This window comes from Budorcas taxicolor, chromosome 25, assembly GCF_023091745.1.
Source record: "Budorcas taxicolor isolate Tak-1 chromosome 25, Takin1.1, whole genome shotgun sequence".
Lineage (NCBI taxonomy): Eukaryota > Metazoa > Chordata > Mammalia > Artiodactyla > Bovidae > Budorcas > Budorcas taxicolor.
The window spans coordinates 32,388,619-32,416,341 of NC_068934.1; the positions used below are offsets into that span (position 1 = coordinate 32,388,619).

Here is a 27,723-nt window from a genome sequence, read left to right on the forward strand (position 1 = left end):
TTCAATGCCCAGACAGCAGATCTGAATTAGAATCCCAGGTCACATTCAGTTGCTGTGTCACCTGAGCTCGTTAGTTCACTTCTCTGAGTATCTATTTCCTCATCAGAAAAAAACAGAGGTGATAACAGCACATCCCCTATAGAATTGCAGGGAGAATTAAATTAGATCGCTCAAGGAAAATGCACTTAATAAATAATATGATAATCATCTGCTACTTTGATCTCTCTTCTGTAGTGAGATGTATTAGAAGTGATATGTATTTAAGGCAACCTTACCCAAACTGGGTGAAAAGGAGAATCTGTACCAAGACAAGTGCCCCTGGCTGTGCATGTCCGCAGGCTCCCAGAGCCAGCAGGGGATCCTGGGAAGGAAGGCTGACATGGTTTGGTCAGCATTTTTACAGCCAGTATTACCATCCTGTTAGCTCGGAACTCAAGCTGCCACTCCAAGACATTGCCCTTGCCTAAGTGCTCTAGTAAATGGGTCAAATAGGATACTGATGTGCTCGACTATTTCTCTATTTGGAGTCCAGGAGCCCTGTGCTTCCCTCGGGCTCTAGGACCTCCCTCTGGCTCTAGGATACAGTGGTGAGAGGCCAGAGCATCCTGATGAACAGGCCTTTTGTTCCTCCCAGCATGAAGCAGAGAGAAGTCATGTGCTTCGTAAAATCCAGTTACTAAGCAGTTCAGGGCTGACTTCGCAGGGACAGTGATGGGGACCATGAAGACCTCAGACTGAGACGACACACGGGATTAGGGCCCTGCCTTCTGTCCTTCCCACTAAAGGCAGTTTCCCTGCAGCGTGCTCTATGGCGACCTAGACTCAACAAGTCTTTGAAGAATCACTTGTCTCCCTCTGCATGAAGGGATCAGTGTCATTCCCAAGGTCAAATGGAGAAGTGAAGGAACCCAGCCACTCTGAGAGTAGTGTGTGAACTTTCATGCTGATACTCTGTCTATATTCAGCCCATCCTCCAGAGTTACACATTTAGAAACCATCCCTCAGTGTAAAAGACTTGAATACCAACTGTGGACTCATTCCTGTAAAGAGTTGTAAGTACTAGTAAAGAGTTTCACATTGAAACTTTTATAAGCTTTACGTATTTAAGTAAAAGTAAACGGCTTCTGAGCTTCCCTGGTGGCTCAGTGGTAAAGAACTCATGTGCCAATGTAGAAGACATAAGATACGCAGGTTCAGTCCCTGGGTCGGGAAGATTCCCTGGAGAAGGGAATGGCTACCCACTCCAGTATTCTTGCCTGGAGAATTCCATGGACAGAGGAGCCTGGCGGGGTACAGCCCATGGGCTCACAAAGAGTCAGACATGACTGAGAGACTGTACAAAAGCAAAAACAAAAACAAACAAAACAGCTTCTAAGACATGGAGAAAATAGCAACAGCCACACATAGGTTATAAGTTACAAGCATGTCATTGATCTGTCTGCCTTCTCAGCTGAGAAAAGCAGCCCCTTGGTGCCCGCACCTCATCAGATCACCCCCAGGGACTTCTGGACCCCCAGTGGGGACATGAAGCTGTAGCACAATACGATGGCAGCCCTCAGTCTACATTGTGCCCCTGTGGTGTCTTCCTGTTCTATGTCTGTCTCCCTGAAATACACCCACCACCCCCAAAGCAGTTTAGAGGAGACCTGCCATTGGCCACAGAGACTGTACTGCGGGTGTGGTCTCTGGACAGCCTCGAAGCGCTCAGCCTTATTTTCTTTTAAGGCTTTTTTTTTCCAGGTGGACCATTTTAAAGTCTCTATTGAATTTATTACAGTATTGCTTCTGTTGTTTATGTTTTGGTTTTTTGGCCCTAGGTATGAGGGAACTTAGCTGCTTGACCACAGATTGAACTCACGCCCTCTGCATTGGAAGGCAAAGTCTTAACCGCTGGACCACCAGGAAGCCCCTGCACTCAGCCTTGTGTGGCAAAGCGATGCTATTTCCTTTCAGATGCAAATCTCCCCAGCGCTTATGTTCCACCTGAATCCCAAATCAGCTTGTCTGGGCCCTGGTCTCCCCACATGTATGATTTGCATTGATGGTCCTCATGTCCCCCGCCGCCCGACTTGTGTTCGGTTTTCTGATTCAGTCCAGGCCAGGCGAGGAACCATTCTCCTGCATTTTCTCTCTCTCCCCAGCTTCTCCCAGTCACCAATTCTTTTCTACACATTGTGATGAAATTTGTTTAAAAAAGCCATTTCACTATGAATGGTTGCAAACGGGTGTGTGTGTGTGTGTGTGTGTGCACGCGCACACATGTACATCTACCCAAGCAGTATTCTCACTAGGCCTTTAAAAGCTCAAGTGAGCCAGAGGGCATCATTATCAAGGAAGATTTCAAGGAGTAAGGGGGATTTCACTCACCTCCAAAATGGGTAGAATTGGATGTGCGCCCAGCCAAGAGGGCAAAGCAAGCGTGCTCCGAGCGCAAGGACTCACAAAGTCAGACACAGGAGGGCACTGAGGGCCCGTTTAGTGGAGCTGTGGGAACCGTGAGCCTAGGGCAGGAGCTGCATGCGGAAGTCGTGAACCGGGACCACGGATGGTGGGCAGCTGCGGCGACACCTCGTGCTGGGACGACAGGCAGACAAGAACAGACTTGTGATGACTGACGTCCAGGGATGCTCTGGGAGGGTTCTGAGCTCTGGTTGTCTACAGCTTGCAAGGGAGCTGGATCTGGCAGGGGAATGAGCAGGGTGAGCTAGGTGAGGGGGTATATGCTGGCAGAGAAAAGAGGCAGAAAGAGAAAAGCAGAGGGAATTGCTGGCAGGACTGGACAGAGGACAGGAGATGTGTCCCGGAGTAAACCAGGGTCCTCTCCTCCCATGGCGTGGCTCCTTGACTGGAGTTTTCTTTGACTGTGAACTAAAGGAAACTTCTATTTCAAAATGAGTTCAAACCAGTTTTGTACCATTTACCACACTGCACTTCATTCTATAGAGTATTCTTTCTCATCTGCTTGAGAGGTCTCTCCATGGTCAGCCTCTGGAAACCCTGGCTTGGTCTTATCTGTCCTCCATTGCAACCTCTTTGCTGTGAATCCTGGTTTTGCCATCTGCTTGGTCTGCTGACTTGACAACCCTGCTTCTCTGCTTCCTGACCTGCCCTCTGCAGGGATAGTGATGCTAGGTGTCTTTCGCCCTTTACCAGAGCATCACTATCGCCAGTCCTGCCTCCCAGGCCTCCGTGATTCCTTCATTTTCTCCCCTAACCCAGAGGAAAGGAGATGGAAGAAATGCTTTAACTGGAAGCTCCTAGTTTTGTGCATGATCAAGCATGCATGTGAGCCACTCTCCATGGCCAAAGACAATGCCTGATTCCTTAGGTATAGTCTCTTTCTGTAGCAGAACTAATGAATGTTTACCACCTCTATCACCAAAAGGGCATTCATAGTTTCTAGCTGGTAATGCATCTTGGCTCCTGGTATAGAAGGAACCCCAGGAAGTTCATGGGCTCACACTCAGCCCTCTGCAAGATAACAATGCCACACTTTTCAACTTGGAACCATATGTGCTTGGCTACCCATACCCCTGGTTTGGGATGTGCAGTTAGGGCGGATCCCTAATTGAAAAGAACAATGGATAAAATAACCAACAGACAAATGGCTTCAAGAAGCACAGCTCTCCTCTGAACATGGAACCAGGTATCTTTGTCTGCCGTGGAGAGTGGCTCACATGCATTCCTGATCATGCACAAATCTAGGAGTTTCCAATTAAAGCATTCCTTCCGTCTCCTTTCCTCTGGGTTAGGGGAGAAGATGAAGAAATAATGGAAGCCAAGAGGCCTGGGAGGCAGGACCAAGGCTAGTGATGCTCTGGTAAGGGGCAAAAGGCAACAAACATCATTATCCCTGCAGAGGGCAGGTCAGGAAGGAGAGAAGCAGGTTGTCAAGTCAGCAGACCAAGCAGATGGCAAAACCAGGGTTCACAGCAGAGAGGCTGCAGCAGAAGACAGAGTGGCATAGGACAGCTGGTGGAGATTGAAGGAACCCAGCTGATTTCAGATCTGAGTCAAGGGACCCCCCTGTCCTTTCCACACTCTGCCAGCAGCTCAGCTTTGAAACTGCCGTCTCTGGCCATGTCTACACCCTGCAAAGCCTCCTGTGCAGGAGCAGACTTCCTGGACTGTGTTCCAGTAATTCTTCCTTGATCCCAGCCGGAAACAGCCACAGAAGAGCCTTTCCCTTTGAAGTATGGCTGTCCTCCTGCTGGGGTTGAGAATGGGCCTGGGAGAAAGTTAGCTGGTAGAGTGGATTGTAATTTTATAGGTCTGGGGGCAAAGGTGTCACAGGGCTGCCACAGAAAAATGCCACTGACAGGGTTCATGCAACAGAAATGTATTTTTTTCTCACAGTTCTGGAAGCTGAAAGTCCCAAGTTGGGGTGCTGGCAGGTTATGAGGTCTCTCTCCTTGGCTTGCAGATGGCTGCCTTCTTGCTGTTTCTCCGCTTGGTGGTCTTGCTGTGCCTACCATTCCTGGTGTCCCTCTGTGTGTTCAGATACTCTCTTCCTTTTTTTTCATTTTCATAGAAAAAATTTTTATTAAAAAATTTTTTTTTCAAACTTTAAACATTTTGTTTTGGGGTATGGCCGATTCATGATATTATTATAGTTTCAGGTGAACAGTGAAGGGACTCAGCCATACATATACATGTATCCATTCTCCCCCAAATTCCCCTCCCATCTAGGCTGCCATATAACATTGAGCAGAGTTCCATGTGCTATACAGTAGGTCTTTGTTCATTATCCATTTTGAATTTAGCAGTGTGTATGTGACGTTCCTAAACTCCCTAACTATCCCTTCCCCCTGGCAACGATAAGTGGGTTTTCTAAGTCTGCGAGTCTCTCTTCGGTTTTGTAAGCAAGTTCATTTGTATAATTTCTTTTTAGATTCCACGTATACGGGATGTCATAGGATATTTTTCCATCTCTGTCTGATATTTCACTCAGTATGACACTCTCTAGGTCCATCCATGTTGCTGCAAATGGCATTATTGCCTTCTTTTTAATGGCTGAGGAATATTCCATTGTATATATGGAGCACATCTTCTTATCTATTCCTCTGTCAGTGGACATTAGATTGTTTCCATGTCTTGCTATTGTAAACAGTGCTGCAGTGAACACTGAAGTGCATGTATTCTTTTGGATCATGTTTTTCTCCAGACACATGCCCAGGAATAGGATTGCATCACGGTCACTTTCATGGCAGTGCTATTTTCAGTTTTGTATGGAGCCTCCATACTGTTCTCCTTAGTGACGGTACCAATTTACATTCCCAGCCATATTGAATTAGGACCCACCCAAAGGGCCTTGTTTCAACTCAATCATCTCTTTAAACATCTTATCTCCAAACACAGGTTCTTAGGAACTGGGGTTAGGGTGTCAACATATGAATTTTAAGGGAACAATTCAGACCTTACCAGGTCTGAGAGAGACCTGCTGGCCTAAGAGAACCTTTACTTGAAACTGATAACCAGCAAAGGTAACTTTATTGGGTGTCACTATGTGCCAGCGACCGTTCTGGGCATTTCTCCCATAATATTACGTCTCATCTCCAAGATTACAGATGGTATCGATTATAATTAATCCTAGATTATAGATTGTGACCTCCTTTTCTGAAATGCGATCAACTTAATTTGGTGGAACTGTGTGACCTAGTGACCACCACACCCCAGGCCATGACCTGGTCCCGGTGATTTGCTGTGACCGGGATGGAGGGGAAGGGTTTCATTACCCTGCTCTGCTTGCTAGATGTCTGGAAAGTGCGACACTGCCTTTCTCCATCTGTCATCTCCCCTGACCCAGCACCTGATGGGGCAGCACACGTGGGAAGTCCAGCCTTGGCCCCCCACCCCCACCTCACATCCAGAGCTGAGACTCCACCCTCTTTCTTGGGTGGGCAGAATCATCCCACTTAAGACTGGAAACTGTCATCTCAAGGAGTCAGGCAGGAAGGGATGATGGAGCACTCTGCGCCAGGGAAGCAGGCAGTCCCCTACCCGGATCTCTGATATGTAAGAAGTTCAGCACATCCTGGACCAGGTCTAAGCAAACAAGCTAGACACCTGTACCAAGGCCTTCTCATTTAATCACCCATCACCTCTGAGAAAGCTATTCTTATGCCTGTTTACAGAGAAGGAAACCGAAATGAGAGTGGCCCCACCCTTCCCCTGTGTGACCTTGAGCCACATACTTAACCTCTCCCGGTGGGTCTCACTGGCCTCACCTGTAAGAGCAATGCTCCCTCTCATATGCCCTGTAGCTTGGTGGCTTCCTGGCCAGTAAGGGGCATTTCCGTCTATCTGTTTCAAGCACCACCCCAACATCACATGTGTGTACTTAACCATTCTTCTTGGCCTCAGCCTCCCCACCCTCCTTTCTGGGGGTCCCAGCCTACAGAACCAACAGAGGAACATACTCCTGGGGCTCCCCATTCCTTGGCCCAGACTCCCTCCTCACCCGGGGTCATCTGCAGAGAACACATCAACCTTGCATAATTGTGGGCCAGCCCGCCAGTTCCCAGGGAGGGTGGGGGAGAGTGACACTGGCTAAAGAGTGACCTGGGGCTCTGTGTCCTTCTCTGCCCTCCAGGAGGCTCTGTCGGTGGTGAGCGACGACCAGTCCCTCTTCGACTCCGCCTACGGAGCGGCGGCCCACCTCCCCAAGGCCGACATGACCGCCTCCGGGAGCCCCGACTACGGCCAGCCCCACAAGATCAATCCCCTTCCCCCGCAGCAGGAGTGGATGAACCAGCCGGTGAGGGTCAACGTCAAGCGCGAGTACGACCACATGAACGGGTCCAGGTAAGCCCGCTGGACCCATGCTGCTGGGATGGGGCCGGTGGAGGCTGGAGGCCTGGGGTTGAGTCAGAGATCTGGCGGGAAGTATGTCTGCGGCAGACGGAGCTCTGGTGCTGGGCCGGGCAACTGAGCCAGGCTTTAGTGAGCTGGGGTGAGAGGGCTCCTTGGGGTGGGGCGGCACAGAGCCAGGGAGCCCTCTGGTTCTCTGGGCCCCAAAGCAGCCCTCAGGCCCAGGACACTAACAGACACTTTTGTAACACCTGCTTTATGTCAGGCCCAGGCACCGCCCCTCTTGGGGATAATTCAGTAAGATACTCTTCTGTTTCTTGTTGAAGATACTTGACCTCTCTGGGTGGGTCTCATCAAAGCAAAGATGAGCAAACCGTCTTTCGATTTAAAGTCTAGGACGATGACAAAGATGAACAAATCTGAGGGCTCCCTGTGGGAGGGAGAGCACACTTGGAAAGTGGGTTGGGACTTGGTGCTGCCTAGGGCCGATAAGACTTTGATCATAGAGGTGGACAGGAGAGGACCACAGAGGAGAGCACACCTGGGGGCTGGGCGGCCAAGGCTGGAGTCCTGGTTCTGCCTGTGGACCAGTCACTGCTCCCTCTGAGGACCAGCTGCCTCCTTTCTGCACGGCTGGAGCATCAGTTTCCCATAGGCTTGTTACGAGGGTCGACCCTGATACTCTAGAAGTGTCCCAGGGCAGGGCCCAGGAAGTGACCCATCCCAGGACTCAGAAAGTGCTGGCTATCCTGAGGGTGACTGTCACGAGTGAAGTGTGAAAGCTGAGAAAACATTAGTCTAGTTCACGAAACATCGGGCAAGCACAGGGAGATAAAAACAGAGACCAAGGGAGCCCTGATTGGCTGGCTAAGAAAACGGGGAATTTATTCCACGTGCAGATGCCGATTTGACATGACATTTGAACATCATCAGACCTGTGACTGAACACTTGAAAGCTGGGCATCATGGTATACAGAGAGTGGGGAGGGGAGAGTCAGAAAGATAAGAAGTTAGTGAAATATTCCAGGTAGAAAATTACAAAATTCTGAACTAGAGTCATGGCACTGATTGTGGAAATGAAAAGGGGAAGACACATGAGGGACATATCAGAGGGATAATTAACAGGACTCAGGTTGATAAATATTGCACTGGGCACGGTGGGGGGGGGGGTGGGGGGAGGGGGAAGGGGGTTTGGGGTTTGTGCAAGGAAAGAATCGAAGATTAGCAAAGGTTGGGTGTTTTCCAAGAAGGATGGTGCCAGTGGCACCCACAGGAGTGGGAGGAGCAAAAGCTTTGAGAAAGGATGTCAGCACCCCTGTGAGATGCATCAGGAGCCATCAGGAAGTAGGACATCATATAAAAACATCTATGAGTTACTGGAAACAAATCAGATACTACTGGGGGATGCAGTTGGCATGTAGACTTGGGTTTCATCACTCAAGAGTTCTGCCTGTGCTGGCAGATGAGGTCAAGGAGCAGACAAGACTAGAGAAAGCAGGAGAAGGGGGTGCTCGTGTGGTGGGCACCCCCCCCAGAAGGTCCTGGTCTCCGACCTGCCTTCGAATACACCTGGCCCCACCACACTCCAACCCTACTAACCAACACCAGCCCCTGGGATCCCGGCCACCTTGCTGGCATAGAGGATTTCAGGGAGGCTTAGGGGTTCTGAGCCAGGAGCCCGTCTGGTGAGTCCCTCCACAGAGATAATGAGGGTACTGACTCACTCTCGGTGGAGGGAAGTCAGAGTTTGTCAGTCTTTCCACATCACCATTTGCTCTCCATCTGCCTCCTATGAGGTCCATATTGCATTTACATCTTGACCTAGAGAGGCCTGGTGAGCTGCAGTCCATGTGCTCGCAAAGAGTTGGGCACAGCTTAGCGACTGAACAACTAGAAAGACATATTGAGCTTTGAGGGGGTAAATGACTTGCCTAAGGATTCAAAGGTGCAGTGAATCCTTTTCAAAGGTGCAGAGCTGGCCCTGCACCCCAGCTCTCTGATCCTGGCCCCGTGGCCACTCTTTCCATCCCCTCCGCACCCACCTGCACCGACCCCACATGTGGACATCATTCAGCAAGCCTTCCCACATGGGCCTGACCACGGCACTCCCAGTGCTTGCTGACAGTCCAGACTCACCCTTGGACAAGCTGGAGGCTGAGTCCAACCCCCGCTCACCTCCACCGCCCACCCATCAAAGCCAGCAGCACCTTTCCTTCTAGGCCATCTGGGAGCCTCCTCCTTCTTCCCCTTCCTCCTCTTGCCTTTCTGACGTCTCCTCATCAGACAGCAGCCTGAGTCTTCTTTTCAAAACATTTGCCTTTCTTGCTCAAAATCCTTTAATGGCTTGTGCTTCAGGGAAGCCTCAAGTACTGCCATATATGAATCCTGGGCAGCGGAGGTCCCCCCAGAGAAATCAGTTTTCAGAACCCCCTCACCAGCTCCACCGAGGCTCCTCCCATCACACCAGACGCCAGCTGGAGGGGAGCTGCGTGAAGACCCTGGAGACCAGACATGGTATCTACCTGGCTCTGGTTTCACAAAGCAGCCCCTGCTTCTGATCTGCTGGTCTTGACCAGGGCCAGGAGCTGGTGACAGCGTAGGTTCAGAAACTGATGTCTCTTCGCCCCTCCTGGGAAACCAAGACGATGCAGTGGACTCTTGAGAATCAGGCAGGCTAGGTCTAGACATCACCAGCACCTCATAAACATCTCCTAAGTGCTCTCGTGAAAGCTGGAGTGGGCAGCAGGGAGCCAGGGTTTTCATAAAAAAATGTCTTTGCTTAGGATGGAACCCGGTCAGATCACATTCTTGGATCACGCAACAAAGAACCAGCGTGATGAAGCAGATGCCGCCCTATTTAAATCTCTCACCTGCCACGCTGTGCTTCTGTCCTTTCAGTACCACTGATGATGTGCTTTTAATGCAGAAGATAATTCCTAACTTCGGATGAAAAAAACCAGAGTATAAAACTTGGGATTTCTTGGCTCATACACTGAATCTATGCTGTCCAAGGCAGTAGCCACTGGTCACAGATGCTGCTTTGGAGCACTTGAAATATGACCTATCCAAAATGGGCATGTGCTTGATATGTATGTTAATACACTGGCTTTAGGAGACTTAGTGTAGGAAAAAAGTGAAATACATCATTAATTATTTTTTTATATTGATGATGTTGAAATGATCATCTTCAGCCTGTGTTGAATTAATATATTTTAATATATTATTAAAATTAATTTTACCTTTTTATTTAAAAAATGTGACTACTAGAAAATGTTACATTATATATGTGGCCCCTTTGACTGGACAGGGCTGGGCTAGAATGTTTTGGACCGATTCAGGGCTTCCCTGGTGGCTCAAACTGTAAAGAAGCTGCCTGAAATGCAGGAGACCCTGGTTCAATCCTTGGATCAGGAAGATCCCTGGAGGAGGGCATGGCAACCCACTCCAGTATTCTTGCCTGCAGAATTCCATGGACTGAGGAGCCTGGTGGGTCCTCAGGTGGGTCTTTCCATGGGGTCGCAAAGAATCGAATACAACTGAGCCACTAACACATTTGTGGCACTTTGTTATAGCTGCCCTAGCAGATCAACAAAGTACCCAAAGATGTGTTTCTCTCTTCTCTTCATGATTCACGGTGAATTCTCCCCCACGTTCTTCGATAACTTGGAATTCTGAGTTACTTGATGCTTATCAGAGACCCTACAGATATTTATGTCTCTAGAGGAGGTATTCTGTGTGCCTAAAGCTACAAGGTCCTTCTTGCTTCTGATGCTGCCAATAAGTCATCCAGGCTGGTGGAGAGACTGAGATCTGAGGAGCTCACAAAAATTCAATCTTGCCCAAGTTGGGGCAGGTTTGCCCCCTTTCTCCCTACCTTCCGCTTGTGGTTGAATCTGTTACCATGAATTGTTCTTCAAACGGTGTGACCCATAGGCTCTGTGCTGGATGTAGACTTCAGCAAGATGATCCAAGCTGTGGTCTGCAACTAACTCTCAGCTGCATCCTTTCTCAACCACGAGTTTGGGGGAAAACATGCCATGAAGGAAAAAATATATATATCAACTTACGGATATATTGCTTGCTTGCCAGAATTGCTGGACCAGAGTTTACTGTTAGTCTGCCCTGACACTGCCTAGCCTGGCCAGCAGGATCCAATGCCCTTATTAGACACCTGCAGACTTAACATCCACACACAGGAGGACGAGCCTCACACTGTCACTTCTGCCTCTGACTACACAGTCCCATGCTAAAGTGCCTCCTAACACTCTGCACCTTGCAATGAGAAGCCTGTCAGGCAGAAAGGTGAGTGGGAGGGGTACTCAGGGTTCTGGAGAAGCTGTGAGCATTTACTAAGTATAGGTTAGCGTGAGAGCTTTACTATGGGTGATTTCTTTTCTTGAAGTTTGCTTTTGCATCTCCTTTTCAAAAGTAAAAAGGTCACATACACACATCTCTGCATGGCTCCTACAGAAATCCTAAAGACAACACAGATTGGCACAATTTCCGCAGTATACACGTGATGTAGAAGGCACACCAGATATTGCTAATGCTCCAACAGCCCTGGGGACCTCCTTTTAGCTGTGTGGACATTGGATATTCATCGACCGTAAGCCTGGGCTGCAGACCTGTGGGACTAGATCCCATAGTCTTGAGTAAAGTTGCTCTCGGTTGAACCAGAAGGTAGAGAAGATGTTTACATACTTGAATGGGATTATCTTCAGGTAATTGGGCTACGCTGGTGGCTCAGTGGTAAAGAGTCCGCCTGCCAATGCAGAAGCCACAGGAGACGCAGGCTCGATCCCCTGGGTGAGGAAGATCCCCTGGGAGAGGAAATAGGAGCCCACTCTAGTTTTCTTGCCTGGAGAATCTCATGGACAGAAGAACCTGGCAGACTATGGTCTATGGGGTCACAAAGAGTCAGACATGACTTAGCGACTGAGCAACAACAACAATCTTCAGGCAAGGTCTTTGAAATCTCCTGTTATCCAGATGCTCAAGATTGCTCATTGTGTGTCAATCGCTTGACAGTCTGCGAGGCACTTTTGGGAACCAGCGGCCGTCTTTTTAAAGCAATGATCCCTGAACACAGAAATAAAACCAGAGGAGCAAAGACCTTGTGTCTTTTGGTGAAAATAAAGGACAAGGCTGCAGGGCCCACATGGCCTTTGCTGTGGCTTGCCAGCACAGTGTGGCTTTCTGAGCCATGGTTGAGCAGGACATGCTCTGAGTTACACTTTCAGAGCCACCACCTCCTCCCTGCTCCACTGTGGCAGCAGCTGGCCCTCCTGTCACCTGTCCCAGTGCTGTCAGCTGCCTGCAGACCCCAGCCCCATGCTAGCTGTAAGTGCAGGTCTCAATACAAGTCAGCAGCAGAGTGGGTGGGCTGAATGGCAAAGCCTCCCCCCTCCATGCATGCCCCCCTTGTTTTCATCGGTCCTCTCCACAGGCACCAGCTGCCTCGCTTATGAGCAGCCTTTATGCTGTGCTTCACCTGTATTCCTGGCTCCTTCCAATAGCTGGCTGGGCTCTTGGGAAGCCTGTGCTGTCTGCCCAGGCGCAGAGTCCCGCATCCCCAGAGTGGAGGAGGGGCGCGGCAGGTGGATGGGGAAGGCATGGCTTTCCTTCCTTCTCTCCTAGGAGTCAGAGGAGGGCCGGCCTGCACATGGCAGAGGTCCAGGGTGAGGGCCAGGACGTCTCCCTTAGGGTGCCCCTTTGCAGAGTCTGGGATCAAAGACAGAGCCTTGTTCCAGAAGACAAGCACCCAGGCAGGTGGGCGGTGGGCAAGCAGATCACCTTGCCCTGCCCGGCAGCAGGAGAGAAAAGAGGGCACAGAATCGTGGGAGCTTCTGTGGGCTCGAAACGAAGAGGCCCCACCACTGGACGACCCCAGTGGCGCCCCCAGCTGGAAGGCCCAGGCTTGACACTGTTCAGACGTCCTCCCTAGGGCCCCCCTCCCCCGCCCCACACACCCAGCAGGCTCCTTTCTCACCACGGTGCTCAGACTCCTTACCGAGAGAGGTACCAGGCAGCTTTTACTAAACGATTCCCTTATTCAGATTTTTATTTTTCTCTCCTCCTGGTACCAGTGACTGGGCCCTGCCCTGGGGCGCCGATGGCATAAGGGGCCATTTCACTGCGATGCTTTCTGAGGTCCGACTTCTCACCTCTGAGTGGCCTGAGTTCTCTTTTGGGCTAAGAAATCCCCAGAGGCCCAGCTGATGGTGGAAAAGAATGTTCACAACTCATCTATTTCTCCGATGTTCCCAAAGAGAGATGCAGCCCACGGAGGGCAAGTCCCCTTCCGCCACACCCGCCCACCGCCAACCAGTCCCACCCCCACCCCCCAACCCCCACCCCAGACGCCGCCCCCTCACAGAAAAGTGCTCTCCGTCTGCCCAGCCGGGGGAAGCGTGTGCTCTGGCAGCCCCACCCTCGGCACGGCCTCTCCCAGCCAGTGAAAACGTTGCTGTCTTGGTTAAAGGCCAACTTAATCCTCCAAACTTCGGCTGCACTTGGGTTGTTTCACAATGGACAAGTATGCTGGGGAAGGCTGCCAGGCCGTGGTGGCGGTGGTGTGTGTGTGTGTGCGGGTGCGGGCCTGTGCTTGCGTGCATGTGTGTGTGCACGCCTGCACGCGTAGCGTATGTGCCCGTGTGCGTGTGCCTGCACCGGTGGCGTCGGCGCCTCTGTGCGCATGCGCCCACTTGCGGTTTGCTTGGACTAGGGTGAGGAGGACCCGGCCAGCTCCACCGGAGCTCAGCTCAGACGCGGGACCGGGGTCTTTCCGGGACTGCTTCATCTCAGGCCAAGTCCTGCTCCAGCAGAAGCCAAAGGGCCAAACCCTGGTGCAAAGCCCCGAAGTGCTACTGCCGCCCCTCAGACTGCCATGGGGACATTAAACCTTCAACAATCTGGGGCTCCGACGGCTGGTTCTTGGTTCTCTGCCTGGAAAAACAGTAGGCGAATAGTAAAACCTTAAATTCTAACATGTGTAAGTTATACATCTTATTTTCATTTTCAGCCCATGTTCCCCTCTGTAAGACATCAGGAAAAAATTACCATCTGACTTATAATATCTCAGTGGAGCATTTATCTCCCAGCTATGATAAGTGATCTTCAATATTTTTTTCCTTTCAGATTAAGAAACAAATTCATTTAATTTTCTTTATTGAATGTGCTCTGGCCTCCCCCCTTCCCTGCCGTGTCCCCACCCTCCTTCCCCTCTCCTCTCAGGCTCAGGGACCATTGCTTGCCTGCCCTCCACGTTGCTGCCTTTTCAGGATGGGCGGGTCCATCTGGCACAACCCTGCTCCTCGCCTGCTCCTTTAGGCTTCAGCCTGGTCTGTTTCTGCCCACAGCAGAGAGAAGGAGGGCAGCGGCCAGACCTCTGGAAAGCCGTTCGAGGTTCTGCAGCCCAGAGTTGGCTGGCTGTAATCTGAACCTTATCTGAACTCCTGGGTCTGAGGGCCTGGTTTGGAGCTCTTGTGAAGACTGGCTGTCTCTCAGGTTACCAGAACTGATGCTTCCTGCTCTGGACAACCGGGAGGGTGGGGTGGGAAAGCTGCAGCCTCTGCTTGGGCTCTAGTCATCTCCTTCGGCCCTGGCACTGGGGGAGTGGCTGAGTGGAAGTGGCAGGGCAGGATAGCACTGCCCTAGGCACAACAGGAGTCTGTGACCCCGAGCTCTGGGTAGGTGGTGTGTTTTGCCAGCCTGCTGAGGCACCAGCTGGTCACAAGGGAGATGTCAGCTTTGTCTCCAGACAGATAGATGCTCCCATGTTGCAAAATAGCAGGGACTAATCATGTACTTCTCTGGTTTTCTTAACCATAGGAAAGAGGTGTTAACCTTTGTCATGTCGGACCTGGAGGGTAGTGGGGAGACTCACACAGAACTCTCTATGAAAAGCACGTTGAAATGATACACATGCAATAGTAATGAGTGATTCAGGACTCAGTGACTGTTCAGCCCCTCTGGAAGGCACTATAGAGGATTGCTGTTGTTGTTTAGTCGCTAAAATGTGTCTGACTGTGCAACCCCATAGACTGTAGCCTGCCAGGCTCCTCTGTCCATGGAATTCTCCAGGCAAGAATACTGGAGAGGGTTGTCATTTCCTTCTCCAGGGCATCTTCCCAACCTAGAGATCGAACCTGAGTCTCCTGCACTGGCAGGAAGATTCTTTACTGCTGAGCCACCAGGGAAGCCCACTATTACAGGATACTTGAGGTTAAAAAAAAAAAAGAAAGCCATGGCATCGATCCAACCAGGGGAAGGGCACCTGCCAGGCTAACCATCCCACAGTGTGACAAGTCCTAGGGCCACAGCTGAAACAGGGTGCAATAAGAGTGGGGAGAGGCCTGTCTGGGAGCCAGGTCCAGCGCTTCTGCCTAGGGAGGGTAGGTCGCCTGGCAACAAGGCTAAAAGTGTCAGCTGCAGGCAGAGCCGAACTCAGAGGTCCAGACTCCAGTCTGAGGGCAGTGAGGCTGCCAGAAAGTGTTTAAGTACCGTAATTATAGGATTGGGCTGGGATTTGGAGAAAACTAGTGGCCGTGTGGATAGAAATAAGGCAGCGTCAGCAGCACCCCCGTCGCCCTCGTTCCACCTGGTAGGACTGGGCAGAGGCTCCACGGATGCTCTGGTGGCAGTGGCAACAGTGACACTGATGACTTCCCCTGAGCTTTGTCTCTTCTCGCTCCAGGGAGTCTCCGGTGGACTGCAGCGTCAGCAAGTGCGGCAAGCTCGTGGGCGGAGGTGAATCCAACACCATGAGCTACAACAGCTACATGGACGAGAAGAACGGCCCCCCTCCCCCCAACATGACCACCAACGAGAGGAGGGTCATCGTCCCCGCAGGTACTTTGGGAACCCTTTCACTGGGTGCCACCCATGTCCTCAGTCTTCTGAGCTCGTCGTCCTGGGGGAGGGGCATCTACATCTTCACCTGGCCTATTCTCTGTGGAAATGCTTAACAGGGAAAGCTGCACCTTCTTCCCTGGCACCCTCCATGACAGCGTCCCAAATGTCACTGGAACCCTGACACACAGATTCAGGAAGCCCCGCCTTCAACAGGTCACATCACACTTTCTACCCTCAGTGCCTGGTTCCACGGACAAGGCCTGCTGAGAGAGGAGAAGCAAGATCTTCTGGACCCCAAAGGAATCCTGGGAACACCCAGACGTGCCCACCCTTGCCTTTAAGGACAAGAGTGGCCCAGAGTTCTGTCCTGTCCTTCAGGCATGCACTTCCTGGCATCTGCAGGGTCCCACCTTTCCAGAATTACAGCCATCTCTTCCAGGTCCAAAATAGAAGCAACTATATTTAACAAAAGGAGTGCCTGAACATGTGCGCAGCACGCTTTGTCATTCTGTAAAAATAGGCTATTTTTCCTAGGTATCGGTACTGTTGGTCACAGAAAATAAAATCATTGTTCAGGCCTTCTGTGTGCTGGGTGGACACTGGCTGGCGAGCTCAGCTGCCTGCTACCCCGTGTAGTGTCCATGCCAGGTAGAAGGTGCCAGAGTGTTCAAATTTGAGGCAGTCAATGACTTACCAAAACAAGTTTACCCGAAAGGCAAACTCCTTCCATTTGGGAACGTGTAAATGCAGTTGTGAATGAGAGCCAAGGATTAGATGTCCCTTTGAGGTAATCCAGAGGAATTTGCGGGTCGGTCTAGAAGGTGTGGCTCTGTAACAGGCCGCTCCGTCCTCGGCCCTCTGTATTTCCTTTCCATGGGAAGCTGTGTGTCACCATCTCCTAGAACTGCAGACGTATGCTTGTGCTCCAGGCCAGACTCCAGGTGGCAGGGGCAGGAGGGGTGGGGACAGGGGAAGCAGGGGAGGGGTGGGCTCTCAAGTCTCTGTGCCCTGCAGGACTTGAAAACTGCTCATAAAGCATGTTTATTTCCTTTTTCCATAAACATGTGGCCACCCAGAGGAAGAGAAAGAATAGCTCCGTATACTGAGTGCCTCCTGGTGCTGGGCACCATGCAAACAGCGTCATCCTTGTGATGTTACTTCTGTCTCTAACATCGAGAAAGAAGCATCTGTATCTGATCGCCCCTCCCTCGGGACACCAGCTAGGAATGTTTAGCTCAGGTGCATCTGTGAGAGCCAAGAGAACTGTGCCTTCTCCCTTCTCATAGAAAGAAGGCAGAAATGAAACTGAGCTAAAACTGGCCTGGAGAGAAACTTCTGGACTCCCCACATTGGAGCCAAGCCTCTCCAAGCCTTTGCTCACTTGGAACCAAACTCTCCCCCACCACCGCCCCCCGTTTCTCTCAACAGTGGCCAACATAGGGAGGAAATCTTGAGGACAGAAGAGTTAGGGGGCCAGAGGTTGTCTCTGAACCAAATGTTGACAGCATCTCATTTCCGAAGTCACTTTGGGGAGAAGACAGGGGAAAGAAGGGAGGGGAATGACCAGACTGGTTGACCCTTCAACTCTGAAGTGGTGTTGAAGTACTTTTGAAAAGATAATCAAGGTGGCAGTCTTAGGGGGCCAAGGTCACCAGAGCAGTAATAGTGAAAATAGCATAAATTCTCATCAAAGAATGTTCCAAGCACTTCGTGTCATGGATTCGCTAGCCAGGGCTTCACTTCATTACTTTACTCCTGGCGGGATCTTGCAGCATTATCCTCACAACGTTTTGGCTTCCTCCTGGTCAGCCTCCTAGACATAAGAGAAAGTCTCACAAATCAAGGCCATAAAACATCGGTGGAACAACCCATTGGATTTATGGTGGGATTTGAAGACAAGCATAATCGAGGGCCCTAGTTCATCACCAGTTCCAAGTTCAGATGGGAAGAAACTAGGACTAAATCATCCAGGAAATACATTTGGAAGAGCTTAGCACACTCCGGAGTGGAAGATTTATAATTCATTGTGCTGTAAAGGGAGAGAAATAATATTGTGATAGAGCCCAAAGCAAGGGCGGAAATAATAAAATAAATAAAATCTGCAGTGTAAAATTGAATTGGAGGCCTTGGATATTCAAAGTGAGAAATTAGGAGAAGCAGAGGCGAGCTGATGAAATAATATGTGACATAATCCAAGTTCCCCCAGGACATTTTTCTTTAGAATTCTGAAATGGTGCAAAATCATTTCCATTTACCAATGGTCCATGCCTAATTGTTCCTGGAGAGTAAAAGAGTGAAACAAAGCAAGAAATTTATGTGAGATTAGGGAGAGAGAGAGATCCAGACTTGTACAATGTAGCCTCGAGTAGCTCTGCTTTTGGGAGTGATGGCAAAGCACCTCCTGAATGAACTAAGACAGGATGGTGAGAAGGGAGGAGACTTAGGGTGCAGGGATCCTCAGCTAAGTGCAGTCCTGGGAGGCTTTCAGTCGAGCCCAGCTCATACTAGGATTAAAGGTTAAGTTGAGGACTTAATGTTTCAGGACTCCACTTCCCACCTGCAAAATGAAAATAGCCATTTTTCAGGGTATTTGTAAAAATAGCACACCCAAAGCAGTGGACACCTAGGAAGTGTTCAAAATCTGGATTGTTACAAGTTTCTGGGCATTGGGTGGTTAGTATGAACCCTGCTTCCCTCCCCATGGCCCTTCCTAATCATTCAAACCTGCCCATTTTTACCAAGAGCCTTAACAGACCCTTAGAATGAGAAAGTGAGGTGGTAGCACAGATATTCCTACCAAATAGCAAGCTAATAAAACAAGTTCAGGAGAAGCTAGGGGCTACTATTAAGTCTCCTCCCCTCCTCCAGGAAACCTTCCATGATTGCAAATTCACAGTCACCCCTTCTGCCGACCAGTCCTCAAACTGCCACCACGAAAATCTGTTGCTTAATTCTGTGCTTTCCTGCCTGAGTTTTCCTGGGCATGGGTCTTCCTGTGATGAGCATGTTTATGGTTTAGCTAATTATCTCTAATAATTAGGTGCCAAAGAGAGAGCTGGTTATGAAATTGTGATATGTGACAAGATATAAGGGCTCCACCTACTGTGGAACCTGCTACAACTCATCACAGCACTCAGAGTACACACATTTCCCCCCACCACACACACACCTGTTTAGGAAAGAGTCTGAGGGTCCCCAGTGGAGATCTAATACCTTGAGGTCCTAGGACCTCAGCCCTTACATTATTTATCCTCAAGAGTGAAAACATTCTCTCTCTCCAACACCATTTCCCGTCTTTGGGGATTCAAATATCCTAAAAACCCTGGGGGGATGATTTTAAAGAGCCTTTAATACAACTGTCCCCAAAAGGAGAAAATCCAGGTTGGAGTTAAGCTGAAGACTTAACACCACTGGGTGTTCACCTGCACAGATGGAATTGAAGTTGAAGTGTGAATGCACGTCTTTTCTGCAGCCATAGGAGAGATTGCTGTTGCTCCATGAAATCACTGATGTTCTTAAGATATGGATGGGGCCCTTTCCAGAGCCATTGGTCCCTGCTCTAGGCAACTGGGCTTATTTTCATTCTGATGCCATGATTTCTCAGGCAGAGGTTTCAGTTGCCCTCCAAAGACTTGAAAGAGAACGTCCTGTCTGGGTGCATAGTTACGCGCCTAAGAACTTTTTCAGAGCGCTAAGTGGTTCAGACTGCACCAGGTGCGATGGAGCCAGATGGGTGTTCTGGGAGGACCATCTGGGGCGGGGGTGGGGGGACCACTTTCCCTCTGCAGTAGGGGCACTGAGGAGGGAGGAGACGGGAGAAAGGTGGAGGTGGGGAGAGAGAGAAGAGACAGACAGAGAAGGGGAGGAGCCCTGCCTCTGGCAGCCTTGCTAACAGCCTGTCTCTTCTGCAGACCCCACGCTGTGGACTCAGGAGCACGTGCGGCAGTGGCTGGAGTGGGCGATAAAGGAGTACAGCTTGATGGAGATCGACACGTCTTTCTTTCAGAATATGGACGGCAAGGAACTGTGTAAACTGAACAAGGAGGACTTCCTCCGAGCCACCTCCCTCTACAACACGGAAGTGCTATTGTCACATCTCAGCTACCTCAGGGAAAGTAAGTGGCCGGTCCCTTCCATTTCTGGGCAGCGAAACACCCCCAGCGGCTGTAGCGCCAAGTCCCCAGGGCTGGAGAGAACTCTGCCTGGCCGCTCAGGATGCAGACTGGTTCCCGTAGTGACAGCCCAGGGCAAGGACCTAGGGTCCCTGCCTCAGATTATGCTGGGTGGGTGCTATAGGAGCGACACCTCTGGGTGTCAAGTTGCCAAGGTCACACTGGCTCTCAGGGACCCTGTGAGGGGGCTGACCCAGTCCTGCCATGTCAAAGGAAGGAAAACAAAGCATGAAGAAAAACCAGGGCACTGCAGCCGGGTGTGTGTGTGTGTTGAGGGCAGGTCTGCTGGAAGCTGGTTGCACCCTTCCCATGAGAATCCCTTTCTGGAAACTACTTTGCCCCACATTTTAAATAGATGGATGCCCTGGCTGGTTCTATCTTGAGCAATGATTTCAAGTTGCTCCAAAATTCTAGATTCACGGGTTTACGTTTTTGAATATTTTTACATGAAGTTCTTCTTATTCTTGGGTTTTCTCTGGCACTGCCCACTGTTACCTACACACCCTTCTCAGCCAAGCAGGAAGAGTAGCAAATGTTACAGTTGGGTTAGGGTCTGTTGGAGACTCTCCTGGCAGAGTGAGAAGGAAAAGAGTTTTGGAAAGGGAGAATCTGTAAAAGAAAAGGCACAGTTTTCCAAAGGATTTATCCAATACAAGGATTTTCTAAAACCAAGCCCGGTCAATTTGATACGAATTTCATCTGATGTGAAATATACACAGAGATATGAACAGAATTTTGCTAAACCCACTAATAACCTCAGCCTTAACTCTTTACCAGAGAAGTGTAAGTCTTTCAGTCGTGTCCAACTCTTTGTGACTCCATTGAACTCTATAGCCCACCAGGCTCCTCTGTCCGTGGAATTCTCCAGGCAAGAATACTGGAGTGGGTAGCCATTCCCTTCTGCAAGGCATCTTCCCGACCCAGGGATTGAACCTGGCTCTTCCGCATTGCAGGCAGATTCTTTACTGTCTAAGCCACCAGGAAAGCCCCAAGCAGGTGGAACGTCAATAACCCCAAGTACAAAAGGATTGTTCTGTGAGCAGAAAAGATGGTACTAAGATGGGGAAGCGGAAGCTACAGGAGAACAGATGTGGTTCATTCCACAAGGGGTTTTCTAGCAGTCAGCCCTGCCCGAAGATCCACCGGCATTCTCAGGATGCAGGATTTGCTGTCTGTGGCCAAGGGTGCAGGGGTTCAGCCTCACAGTGAAGGAGGTTGGTGATTTGAAAGCCCCTTTAAAACTGAAATCCTTGGACAGTGTTTAAAGGCCGCTTTTCCTGGTCTCCTGGGCTCTGGGTGGGTTAGTTCTTCATTTGTTTTCTGTGTCCAGTGTGTCTTCAGCTTGCCATTCCTGGGACCTTCTATCTCCTTCTGCACCAGTGCACTCTGCGGGGTGGGCTGGGGGGCAACACACACTGGCTGTAAAAACGAAGAACTTTTAAAATGCTTTCGGAAGTTTCCACTGGTGCCTCCGGGCTCCCCCGGTCACCCCTCCAAGGCGTCTGGTAGGCAGTGGGATTGTGTGGGTGATGCAGTGTATGTTAACACCAGAGGAATTACCTCATGTCTGAGTCTTGCTGCAACATGAGGTCAGCCCAAGAAACGATCGTTTCAAAAAAGGGGGCAATTTTCCACCCAGTCTTCCTGAGCTTTGGAGAATTAGCATTTTCTAACAATCCGTATTTCTGTAAGTGTTTATAGGGGTTTTTTTAAGAAAGGATCTTTGCACAGAGTCCTTGCAGCGATGCTAGCTGGGCAGGGCGGGGGTGGAAGTGGGCACATGGAAGCGGAGCATGATGCGTGATGAGGAGAGACCACCAGCGAAACAGAAACACTGACCCTTTCTGCCTTTCTGCACCTCTCGGCCTCATACAGCAGATGGTCTAGGAATGGCTGGTCCCTTTTCTTTGTTTGTGGGAGAAGAGATGGACAGAGGTGAGGACGGTGACTGTGGGGCTCTTAAAGGGCCCAGTTATCAGTTGCCCATGATGCGGAGTGTTCAAGCACATTCTGACTAACGTTGAGTGCTGTGTATTTTAAGTCACTTCAGTCGTGTCCGACCCTTTGGGATCCTATATTGTGGCCCGCCAGGCTCCTCTATCCTTGGGTTTTCCCAGGCAAGAATACTGGAGTGGGTTGCCGTACCCTCCTCCAGGGGATCTTCCCAACCCAGGGATCGAGCCCAGGTCTCTCCTGTCTCCTACATTGGCAGGCAGATTCTTTACCACGAGTACCACTTGGCAAGCCCTGACTGACATGGGGAGATGCCATTCATGCCATGTGATCCCAGCCCCTGCCTTATGGTGGGTCTGTAAACATACCCAGGTCCTCGCTAGGACTTCCTCTAACAAAAGAACCCAAGCCACAGACGCTGAAGCAAAACCAGCCTATGCTTAGAAGGCCCAGGAGTCCAACATGGTAGTCGTGGATAAACCGTTCAGGAGGCTTCCTATCGGAGGAGAGCAGATAACAAAAAGCAGAGGGCCGAGCAGCCTGAGCAGAAGTGGAGGCCAGACAGTTTGGTTTGGGGGTTGTAGGTAGCGGGGCATGAAAAAGGATGGATTTCTTCTTTCCTTCTCAGAATATTTGTAGACATTAAAAAAGATAGCCTCAAAGCAATAAAAATATGAAATTTCCAGAAAGGAACTTAGAAGCAGAGCAAATTCCCAGAGCTGAGCGGAGATGAACAAACCACAGATAGGATATAATGTTTGGTGAAACAGCAAAATATAAAGGGGTCTGTGCAAAGATAGAAAACCATGTCTGCCTGCAAAAGTGAAAATTAAAATACTTGTCTTAAGGTTCAAAAAACTTGCCCCAGCATAGCCTTGTAGTCTGGAGGCCTTTTGAGGACTTTAGGCTTAAAATGATCCTCACCTCTTTTTCATTGATGTCTAGTCTCTGGGACCCCTGGTGGTGGCTGGTCCACTGAGACCCCTGCAGGAGGTCATGTTTGTGGTGACTGTCCCCTTTCAGTATTGTGGGAAACTCCCCAGGACCCAGCAACTTGCCTTCAAACACTGCTTTGTTTCCTCAGACTTGTTTCCAGCGGATGTTTTGTGCGGAGGCAAGGAGGCCAGCCCTCAGGGAGAGGCCGGGGCAGCTGAATGGAGGCCAGGAGATGGGTGCTAATTCCTCGTGTTCTGTCATCTGTCCTTTCATGGAGGAGGGGATAAGGTTCAGATAGTTCCACTTTGGTGAGGAGGTGGAAGGAAGACAGCTGAGCTGCTCAGCTCAGGGCTGCAGGGCTAAGGAAAGTGGATGGAGGAGAGTCAGAATCCTGTAACTTAGCCTCGGTCAGTAGACTATAAAACAGTCGAACCTCTCAGAAGTCTCTGAGCTTGCTGGACTTTAATGGAAAAAAAGACAAGGTTAAATTAAGAAGCTCCCCAGTGACTCAGTGGCAAAAAATCTGCCTGCCAGTGCAAGAGATGTAGGTTCGATCTCTGGGTTGGGAGGACCCCCTGAAGAAGGAAATGGCAACCCACTCGAGTATTTTGCCTGGGAACTTCCATGGACAGAGGGGCCTGGTGGGCCACAGTCCATGGGGTCGGACAGGACTTAGTGACTAAGCAACAGCAACATAGTATTTACACTTTCACAAAAGGTGCTTGAGTATTTATTTGGTGGTCAGGGAGAGGAGCTATACTTTCAAATTTTAAAAACCAAGTTTCGGATTAAAATGTATTTTCCATGATGGAGAAGAAATATCAGTGTCCTAAGCACAGCCTGGCATGCTAGGATGTACCTGGCCTGCCCAGCGGCTCCTGTTCTCCTTACCCTGGCTTTTCAGCCAGCCCGGACGAAGTGGCTGTACCTGATACCGCCCCTCCGTAATGTCACCCACTCTTGAAATGGGAGGAGGACAGGTCTGGAGAGATGCTCACAGGGCTTGGGATCATTCTACTGTCCCCTGGGGGCACCAGGGCTCACACTGCAGCTGCCCAGGTGTCATCTACTTTACGGGGACAAGATGCCCCCTTGTGGACACCATGGACAGCTGATTATAAATTCCCATTTTAAAGCCAAAGCCACTGAGGCCTGGAGTGCTTCAGAAATTGGTTCAAAGGCACCCGGCCTGTAGAGAGCAGCTTGGTATCTAAGACCCAGGTTTCCTGAGTCCCAGGCTGCAGCCAGGCTCATGGCCTCACACTCTAAGTCAGAGGCCAGGCCTTATAGAGAGTGCCCGCTTACCTGGGCCACCTCGTCTTCCCTCTCCTGCTGTGGGGTTAGCCTTGGGCCCTGGCCACACACCCTTGGAGGGCCAGGCCATTTTCCCCACAGCATTTTCTGTTTTCATTTGTACCTAGAGATAAATGCTTTCTGAAAAACTTCCCTGTGGCCTCCCGGAATGAGGCCGCTTAGGAATAACCTATCTGGGTGCCAGCCCTGCCCTTCTGCCTTCCGCGGGGCGCCCCACACCCTGGACCCGCCAGGCGGCCCCATCAGTATCTCTCGCAGGCACACCTCGTTTGGCAGAGGCTGTATTTACAGTCTTAGGCTGCGGGAAATGAGATTGGGTGTCATACGGCAAGATTGGGACAGACCTCAGAGGAAGTGGGAGCTGTCCCCAGTGGCAATTCAGACCCAGGGCCACTGGGGGGAGTTTGGGCCTGAACGGTCCCCAGCGGGGTGGCTGGAGGCAGAAGAGCCTTTTTCCATTCTATGGCAAGTCCTGTTCTGTCTAACTGCATCTGACCTGGGAAACAGGCTAAGAAATCTCATTTTGAAATAGTAGCAGCGCTAGAGACATGAAATATATTGGGTGACAGGGAGACCACAGCAAAGGTATCTATCTTGATTCCCATTTTTAATTTAAACTTAATGGAAAACACATTTTGCGTTTTGTGGCGCTCCCACCGGCCTCCTCAGATGTTCAGGCAAAGGTGATGGGTCCCGGCAATTAAGCAGGTGAAGTATTACCCCTTCCAGGCCGGGTCTGACCGGTGAAGGAGAACAAAAGGCCGGGTTTCCTCACACTCAGCCATCAGCCAGGCTGTTTCTAGCACAGAGCCTCCTTCCTCCTCCCTCCCCACCTGCACCCTCCAGCCAGAGCCATTGATGGCAACGCAGAGAAAAGGGAGCCCAGCTTCAATAGGCTGGCGGTGGGGCTGGCGGGATCTCTGCAAGGCGGGAGACAAAGCCTTTGGCGCTCAGACGGTCATTGTCTCGGCTGCAGGTGCCCCAGATGAAGACCAGGTCCGTTGAGGGGGGCACGGGGCTGAAGAAAGCCTGATTGTTGGGCTCCCCACACCTGCAAGCTTCCCTCTGTTCATTTCCATCCTCTTTCAGATCCCAAATACTGTACCAGTGATGGATGGACTCGACAATGGGAAATGATTTTGTCCTTGTGCTTTCACGTGGGGAAGCCTGTTCCATTAGCAGCAGCCCCTCCGTGCTTTCCAGGGCCCCCAGTACGTAGATAAACATGGATGCCTGCATGCATGTATAAAGACATCAACAGAGAAGGCAATAAACGTTTTAATTAAAGTATTGAACAGAGAGAAGTGCAAAAATCATAAATGCACAAATCAAAGAATTATCACAGTGTGAAGCCACTCACTCATATGAGCACCCCCAGCTCAAGGAGGAGGCTGGAAGCCCTCGTGTGTCCCCTTTCCATCAATACCCCTCGCTTCTTTCCCCAAAGCAACCATTGTCCTGATTCCAGCACCTTAAGTGAGTGCTGCCCGTCTCTTAGATGTAGCCTGGAGGCGGTCTGAGAACAGGTTTTGTAGATGGACCAGAATGGATATCCTGTTTCCTGGGCTTGCTGGCTGTGTGACCCGGGGCAGATTGCTTGACTTCTCTGAATGCTGATTCCCTCATCTGTATGAGGATTAAGTGAGAAAACAGAGAGAAAGCATCCGGCAAAGGACAACAGAGCGTAGGCTTCCCTTCTCACCGCACAGCCTGTTTCCTCTGACCAGGAGGCGTTCACCGCACACAGAAGGGGCCCCAAAGCAGGAGGGAGACATTCCCAAGGCACGGAGTGAGAGGCCGGGCTCCAGGGAGGACCTTTCTGCCTCTAAATGAATTCCTTTAAGGAAAGAGTGCGCCTTGCCACTCTGGGTAGCCTGAGGAACTGGCTAAATAAACTGGTTAAATAAAAACAGGAGGAGAGAAGGAAAAGTTGGTCCCTTGGGAAGGAGGTCAGACTCCCCGAGTCAGCCCTCCACGGGCAGGCAGGCAGCCTCTCCTTCTAGGGGGGAAATTTGAACCAAGAACACTCTTCAGGGTAGAATCCTTCTCTGGGGTTACCATGAAATATGTATTTCACGCAGGCTTTGCCGAGGTCAAATGACCCTTTCTCTAGGCTTTCTGGGAGTTTCCTGTGGAATTCACGTGTGCCCAAAGAAGAACTTGCACCAAGGGGAGAATTTAATAAATGCGGTTTATCTAAGCTTCGTGCTCTCTGCTGCATCTGCGCTAATGACTCAGGCAGTTCGGTCCTCTGAGACCATCATTTTTCTTTATGTGCTCCAGCCATGAGGTTTCCGCCTGAGGCAGAGAATGTCGGGGACAGAGAGGCAGACATTCTTGGTCTTACTCCAGAGACTGTTTTTGCTTCCCTCGGAACGTTCGCTTCCTTTCTGTAACCTCCTTCCAGTCATGGAGGGTTACTTCTTATTGCAGCAGAACTCATTCATAACTCTAATTCCAGAGGATAAGACAAATGCCCAGCGAGCTCTTTTATAAAGAGTTTATTGTGTGTCATTGTGGTGTCTGCAGGAGCAGGGATGTAAAAATAATTGTGGTAGTGCCTAGCGTGCTTTGAACACTCATTGCGAGCCAAGGTCTGTTGCGAGCAGTTGCGTGTATTACTTCAGTCAGTTGTGTGTATTCAGTCGTCACAACGACTATATCAGGTAGGTGTTACTATTATCCTGTTTCATGGAGGAGGAACCTGTGGCTTGGAGAGATGAGGCAGATTGATGGAGGTCACCAGGCTGGCAAGTGGTGAGAGGCAGGTCTGACTCTAAACTCTCATTCGCATAAAGAGCTATATTAAATGAAGTGTAAAAATCACTTTATGCTCGACTTCTTTGAGAATGGAATAACCAAATGCATCCGGTTCTCGGATATTCCAGGCATGTGACTGCCTTCTTTCTAAAAGTATCTCCACCTAGCCACTCTTTGGCACAAAACTGTCTCGATCCCACCAGCATCCTTGCACTTTTTTTTTTTCTCTTTTAACCTGGAACTGTTTCAGAGCTGAAAGGCATAGTCGCCCAAGCCCAGAGTCAGTGATTCTAGCCAGTTGGATGGTTCTTCCAAAATTCTCTTGGTCGCCTGGCCTGAAAGGGGCCACAACTTCTCTGAGGCACACAACCAAACGCCCACGGCTGGGTGAGGCAGGCGCTTCACTCCGTGTCCCTTCCGTGACTTGAGGCTAAAAATAGGAATGTCTGGCAGTCCGTTCCCTGCTCCGGAGCCCTGGCACCTAAGTCTGTCCACTTGGTCCCAGGGATCAGGGAAAGGATTGTTTAGAAAGACTTTTTAGCCTCCAACACTCACGTCCAGCCTCTCGTGTCCTTCGTAAAAACAGATTCTAGCCCTCTGGATCAAACTTCAGAGCCTCAAGGCGGAGGGCAAAAATGCCTACATTTCCCAAAATAAAGCTCTTGGGCTTGCTGGAAACAGAGGAACAAGCCCAGTTTTAGGAAGGGGCTCAGTTGCTCAGTCGTGTCCAACTCTTTGCGACCCCGTGGACTGTAGTCCTCCACGCTCTGTCCATGGGATTTCCCAGGGAAGGATGCTAGAGGGGGTTGCCATTTCCTCCCCCAGGGGATCTTCGTGACCCAGGGATCGAACTTGCCTTTCCGACATTGGCAGACAGGTTCTTTACCACTAGTGCTACCTGGGAAGCCTAGGTTTTAAGAAAGAG

At 50.3% G+C, this 27,723-nt stretch overlaps 1 protein-coding gene across 4 annotated transcripts in view; it reads left to right on the forward strand.

Moving 5' to 3' along the window:
- FLI1 (Fli-1 proto-oncogene, ETS transcription factor) overlaps nucleotides 1-27,723 on the forward strand; it is a 130,424-nt gene that overhangs the window by 64,350 nt on the left and 38,351 nt on the right. For all 4 annotated transcript variants that reach the window (XM_052661777.1, XM_052661781.1, XM_052661782.1 and 1 more), the window contains exons 2-4: nucleotides 6,593-6,804; nucleotides 15,506-15,660; nucleotides 19,575-19,778. In XM_052661777.1, the coding sequence (XP_052517737.1) occupies nucleotides 6,593-6,804; nucleotides 15,506-15,660; nucleotides 19,575-19,778 (571 nt within the window). The remainder of the gene's footprint in view (nucleotides 1-6,592; nucleotides 6,805-15,505; nucleotides 15,661-19,574; nucleotides 19,779-27,723) is intronic.